At 42.2% G+C, this 6861-nt stretch overlaps 1 protein-coding gene across 8 annotated transcripts in view; it reads left to right on the top strand.

Moving 5' to 3' along the window:
- Positions 1 to 1145: 1145 nt before the first annotated feature.
- Positions 1146 to 6861, top strand: part of LOC141127056 (uncharacterized) — a 227721-nt gene continuing 222005 nt past the window's right edge. For 4 of the 8 annotated variants that reach the window (XM_073613202.1, XM_073613203.1, XM_073613201.1 and 1 more), the window contains exon 1: positions 1147 to 1529. Coding sequence is in view for 2 of the 8 variants with exons in the window: in XM_073613205.1 (XP_073469306.1) it covers positions 1428 to 1529 (102 nt within the window). In the remaining 6 variants the exon portion in view is untranslated. Of the gene's footprint in view, positions 1530 to 6861 lie in introns of all 8 variants that reach the window. The other 4 variants (XM_073613205.1, XM_073613204.1, XM_073613200.1 and 1 more) reach the window with 3 other exon arrangements.

Raw genomic sequence — 6861 nt, 5'->3', positions numbered from 1 at the left:
TAAATATACATCCCTTACTGTCCAGATTTAGAGACAAAATTAACACATGGAACAGGCTCAAAGTATAATTTACCAAATACCATGTACTACTCATATCTCCAGCTTAAACATGCGGTGGACGCGCAGGGAGAAGGTACTCCCTGGACCCAGTCAACTACCCCCATTTTTCATTTGCTGCAGTCCAGCACAGAATCTAAAGGATTTATCTCATGCTGTTATCAAATGTTACTGATGCAACTTTTAAAAGCTCACCCAACTAAGGCACCGTCCCTATGGGAGAAGGATGTAGGTCCACTTACGGGAGATCAATGGGAGCAAGTTCTGCAATCTATTAATATATGCTCTCTCAATGTGGCCCAAAAGGTCTCCCAACTATATATAGTACTTAGAGTGCATTACACCCCACTTAAATTATACAAGATGGGTAGAAGGCCAGACTCCTTGTGTAGTAGATGTGAGCGACATCAAGGTGATCTCATTCACTTACTCTGGAGATGCCCAAAACTCCATAGGTATTGGAGCGAGGTACTGGGGACACTTAACCAAGTGTTCCAGACTAACATTCCCCTAGACCCAATTCATTGTATATTGGGAGTCCTTGAGGACATTGTCCCGGAAGAGATGACTAGAATAGCACTCACTAGGGCACTATTCCAGGCACGCAAACTCATACTAATTGGCTGGAAATCTCACCATTTTCAGTGACCTCCTGGATAACACATATGGGTAACACCTTGACTATGGAAAAATGTATTTACCAACATAGGGGTAGCACTAATAGATTTGAGAGAATCTGGGCACCATGGTTGGACACCCCTGGACTAAATCCCAGGGAACTGGTAATGTCCAGATTGCTGCAATGTCCTGGGGGGGTCCATGAGGTTTACTAAATATTACTGATCAGAGGTTCGATGAGCATTGGGACACTATGTACATCTTTGGCTTACAGACGAGATTTTGGTAATAGATGATGAATAGACTGTACTGTTTGCATGAAAATGTATTAATGTATGATGCTTGTACAATGAAAGCTATGTAAACTTGTTCAATAAACACCTTTTTGATATAAAAAAAAAAGATATGAATTTGAAGGATTATTCACAATTATTATACTGACTTAATGTATTTATCAAAAATGCATTCGCTATACTATGTTACTGTAATAGTGTGAATCCTGTTATACTTTTCTTAATGTCTTTATTTGTTATTTTATGTTCTGATAACTAAATTAAAAAAAATTGAATGTTAAAAAAAAAAAAGTAGCCCTAAACGGCTTGAAATGGAGACCTTATACTTTAAGAGTTTGAAAACAAACACTGTATTATATTACAGATTGGCCCATCCTACAGTTTGTGTTACGTTCAATTCGGTAATAGAAAGTGAAAGTTTCTGGAGGAATTTTCCTTTCCATTCTAGCACTGAGCTCTATGGCTGATGTACCAAAAGAGTGCGCTTTCTGTAAGAGGGCGGAGGACGCTGAAAGCCTGGACAGGATTTCTAAAGGCATCCTAGCCCATTACAATTGCCTGGTTAGTAATTCCTCCCTGTGTAAATGTATACTGTATGTCTGTGATTGTTCCTTCTGTCTTGTGGTCGTAGCTGACTATAGGCTCTGTCTTCCCAGGGTTATGAAGATCTGTCCCTGGGAGGAATTGTCAGTGATTTTCAGTACTTAAAGCCACACTGATATGATATCTGTTCATATGTGTGTTAGATTCACTTTGGTGCACTAATTGTACTTTAGATTACTGCTGTAGACTATATTATGTTTGCTGAGCCTAAAGCTGACCATACTGATATATACCCATCGACCACTTTATTAGGTACACCTTGCTAGCAGAGGCGTATCTAGTGAAAATGGCGCCTATGGCAAGCACTGAAACTGCGTCCCTGTCAAAACATTTGAAACCCATCTTTCAGTAACCCTTAACAAAAAAGCAGATGGTATGGAGGTGATACAATGCCTCCTCACTGCTTCTCAAATGCTCTCTAAAGAGCGATCTGTTTGCAGATTGCTCTTCAGAAATGAAAGCATTTGTAAATGACCCCTTACATATTGCACATAGTCCACAGTGCCCACCTCACAAAACCCCTTACACCAGAGTCAGTAGCGTTACATCTTATATCATAGTTCCCCCCTTAAATTATAGTTCCCAGAGAGCCCCCTTACATCAGAATCCCCAGAGTTCCCCTTCACATTGGGAAACCTGATCTAAAGAATGCTGTGGACTCTGGTGTAAAGGGGAACTTTGATATAAGGGGGTCTCTGGTCATCAAAATCCCCCCTTACATCAGGTTTACCAGCATTCCCTCTTATATCAGGGTTCCCAGAGTCCCCATTTACCTCAGAGTCCCCCTTTATATATACTGTAAGGGGGGACTCAAAGGAGATCTCTGCGGACTGGTATGTATTGGGGCCTCTGATGTGAGGGGGTCTCTGGCTACCACAGAGTCCACAGAGATCCCACTTACATCAGGGTTCCCCTTTACCCCAGAGTCTGCAGAGTTCCCCCTTAAAGCAGTATGCCAGACAATAAGTATTTTTAGAAAGGGGTCAGGTCAGTCATGGCAGCCCCCTCACAGCACAGAGCCTTTTACTTTATATGACCAGCCCCCCTCCCCAGTGTGTGTGAGCATTTCCCCACCTCCATGGGACTACAAATTCCAGCATAGTAGGCTGCGCTCCTATTTCTCTGCTGCTCCCCAGTGCCCCACACACGGTGTGACTGAGAATGATGACTGCACTAATATACAAGAGGACACCCTCTCTCCCTGCCTGCTGCAGTGCTGCACATACACTGCCACTGCCAAAGTCTGTGCCCCCACTCCCTCCTTACCAGAGACATCTCCTGATTGAGTCAACAGTCCTCTGCACCTCAGTTGATTCCATTGTCTGCAGGGCGGAAGCTGGGAGGCAGGGTACTCGGAGGCGGAGCAGGGAGGAGAAAGTTACATCCTCCTCCTCTCCTGGGTCTCCTGGGGAGGGGGCAGTCCTGGCAACCAATCGTTTTCTTCGGTGGACACAGGGCAGCGGTGTGCTGCGACAGCCCCACTGTGGCAGCGGGCTGCGGGCAGGACTTGTTTTGAGCATAAAAACATAAAATAATTAGTTTATTCTGGCCCCGATGCCACCACTATAGTCCTGGCTACAGCATCCCTGACAGCAGGTGGCGGAGTGATATTCAGATGTCAGGGATGCTGTAGCCGGGACTATAGAGGCAGCATCAGAAAATGTGGCCACCTGCCTGCTTACTCCGCGGCCAGTGACTGTACTCACAGGAGTTACAAAGCCAAGTGAGAAATAGTCCCACTCGTAGCGCTGCCATTGTCCATTAGCAAAGGTGCTGAAAAGGAGATCCTGCCTATGCTTGGGAGCCGGGAGGGAAGAAGAGACCCTCAGACCCTCAGACCCTGGTAAGTGCCTTGCTGTCCAGCCACTCATGGCACCCCCTTCATTTGGCGCCCATGGCACTTGCCATATGTGCCATACCTCTAGATTCAACAAGGTGTTGGAAACATTCCTCAGAGATTTTGGTCCATACTAACATGATCGCATCACACAGTTGCTGCAGATTTGTCGGTGGCACATCCATGATGTGAACCCCTCATTCCACCACATCCCAAAGGTTCTCTATTGGATTGAGATCTGGTGACTATGGAGGCCATTGGAGTACAGTGACCTCATAGTCATGTTCAAGAAACCAGTTTGAGATGATTTGAACTTTGTGACATAGTGCATTATCTTGCTGGAAGTAGCCATCAGAAGATGGGTACCCTGTAGTCATAAAGGGATGGACATGGTCAGCAACAATACTCAGGTAGGTCGTGGCGTTTAAACGATGCTCAATTAGTACTAAGGGGCCCAAAGTGTGCCAAGAAAATATCCCCCAACACCATTACACCACCCCCGCTAGCCTGAACCATTGATACAAGGCAGGATGGATCCATGCTTTCATGCTTTTTATGTCAAATTCTGACCCTACAATCTGAATGTTGCAGCTGAAATCGAGACTCATCAGACCAGGCAACATTTTTCCTTGTCAAAAGAAGTTTATTGAGTATACAATGTTATAAAGATACATAAAGTAAGTTTACAAGGATCTATAAAGTAAGCTCATTGTTTTACAGTAGGGTTTATATAGGTAAATATCATGAAATTTCAAATATTAAACATTGGGTTCACGTAAACCTAAATTAAAGATATATATCATTTCCTCAGTTACTTTTGCAGGTATTTAAATGATTTATACCTACTATACATATTGTTTACAAGTAGAGTGTATATAGGTCAAATAAATTCTGATAATGAGCTTTAATCGTAAGGTGGAGAAAAGGAAAGAGAAAGAAGAAAAAGAGTTGAAAGGTAGAGGTATGGTCCACAAGGTTGTCCCGCTCGTCAGTTTATTATTCTTTTTAGTTCTCTTTGAAGCCTTAGAATGGGTGTCTCTGTAAGTCATTTAATCTGTTACCATGGCAACAGGACAGAGTCATTGAAGTTTGACAGGAACTGTTGTTTTATCCAAGGATGCCAAAGTTTTTCAAATTTTGGAATTTGATTTTGATCGATGGCTACCATCTTAGCATGGGACATTGTATTATTCATTCTGTGAAATGTTTCTGCTAGTACCAATGTAGGAGATTTCCATGCCTTGGCCACTGTTTGTTTTGCAGCCGTTATTAGTTGGATCATAAGTTTGAATTGAGAGAGTGTTAACCATTCCGGTTTTAGATTAAGTAAAGTTAAATATGGATCTGGTTGTATTATTTTTTTAAATATTTTAGATGCAATCACGAAGACTTCCTTCCAGAAGGTTTGGATTACTGGGCACGTCCACCATATGTGTAAATATGTGCCTATTTCTGGGCATCCTCGAAAACAAAGAGCTGAGGTATTAGGTGAATATTTTGCCACTCTAGCGGGTACAAGGTACCAGCGAGTTAGGACTTTATAATTTGTCTCCAGTGCTAAGATGTTGGGTGAAGATGACTTCGATGTGAGCCATATGTTAGACCAGTCCGTGTCTTCTAAAGTTCGTCCCAGGTCCTCCTCCCACCTCTGAACGTAAGAGGGTCTATTAAGATTTGCTACTCCATATAATTGATTATAAAGTGATGAAATTGTACCTTTAGCAAATGGATCTTTTGTACAGATTGATTCAAAAATGGATAATTGGGATAACGGTGTATCCCCCTTTAGGAATGGTGTATAGAAATTTTTGATTTGGAGATATCTAAATATCTCAGAGTTTGGTAGATCATATTTTTCTCTAAGCGATGGGAATGAAAGGAATGATTTAGATGCTATGAAGTCATTTAGTGTCTGAATGCCTGATGTTGTCCAAGCTTTAAAAGAATTTGGGTAGATCCATGCCGGATAAAAGGCCGGATTTCTGATAAAAGAAAGGAGAGGATTGTGTGGAGATTGTAACTGATATTTGGTTTTTAGTTTATCCCAGAGAGATAAGAAGTGTTTAGTTATGGGATTATGAATTTTAAAGCGGTCTTTAGGATCAAGCCATAATACATTTGATATTAATAGAGGGTCATTTTCTGAAGCCTCTATAAATACCCATAATGGGATTTCCTGTTTTGCATGGTATTTGGACAGACTGGCCAAATGTGCTGCTCTGTAGTAGTTAGTAAAATTAGGGTATCCCAGGCAACATTTTTCCAATCTTCTATTGTCCAATTTCGATGTGCCTGTGAGAATTGTAGCCTCAGTTTCCTGTTCTTAGCTGACAGGAGTGGCACTTGGTGTGGTCTTCTGCTGCTGTAGCCCATCTGCTTCAAGGTTCGATGTGTTGTGAATTTAGTGATGGTATTCTGCATACCTTGGTGGTAACGAGTGGTTATTTGAGTTACTGTTGCCTTTCTATCATCTCAAACCAGTCTGGCCATTCTCCTCTGACCTCTGACATCAACAAGGCATTTTCCTCCACACAACTGCCACTAACTTGATATTTTTTCTTTTTTTCGGACCATTCTCTGTACATAGTAGTGATGGTTGTGTGGGAAAATCCCAGTAGATCAGCAGTTTTTGAAATACTCAGACCAGCCTGTCTGGCACCAACAACCATGCCACTTCAAAGTCACTTAAATTCCCTTTCTTCACCATTCTGATGCTCGGTTCGAACTTCAACAAGTCATTTTCACCACGTCTAAATGCCTAAATGAGTTGCTGCCATGTGAATGGCTGATTGACAAACAAGGTGGATGGAAGAAATCTTGTGGCCAAGACATTGTATTATGACAATGGGTTCCGCAGCTGTCAGGATACACTGATCAGAGGGTGCAATCGATTGGCCAGCATGTCTGACAGAATTTGATCGAACAATCAACTTCTTTTGAGCAGGGACAGCCACGCATTGATCAACAATTGGCTGGTCCCTGCTAAACTTGCCAAATTTTGGCCAGTCTATGGCCTCCTTAACTGATTCCTCCATCCACGCCATACAGCAGAGATGAATCTCCTGCTGCTGCTTTTGAATTTTGACAGCCTGGCCCTACTCCATCTGCTGTACAGGGATTGAGGAAGCTGATATCAAGTCAGATTTAGGTATTTGCACTGCTTGCTTTTTCAAAAATAAATTTAAAGGCCAAGTTCACCTTTGGAACATTTTACATGTTCCACCCGTATTAAGGATCTCCTCCTATATTTGTATTATTTTTTGTTGCCCCCCCTCTTCCCTTTTATCCTTCTTGAAGGGGAGGGGGAGGGAATTAAAAATTAAAGGTTTGTGTTCTAAGCAGAAGACAATGCAAGTTATATAAATGCTCAAAACACGTTGATATTTTAATTACATCTGAATTAATGGACCAGTTGTGAGCTATAGGTTTAAGGAAGGTGTGATTTAATGGTTA

Source organism: Aquarana catesbeiana, linkage group LG02 (assembly GCF_042186555.1).
Source record: "Aquarana catesbeiana isolate 2022-GZ linkage group LG02, ASM4218655v1, whole genome shotgun sequence".
NCBI lineage: Eukaryota > Metazoa > Chordata > Amphibia > Anura > Ranidae > Aquarana > Aquarana catesbeiana.
This window is presented reverse-complemented; position numbering and strand designations above follow the sequence as displayed.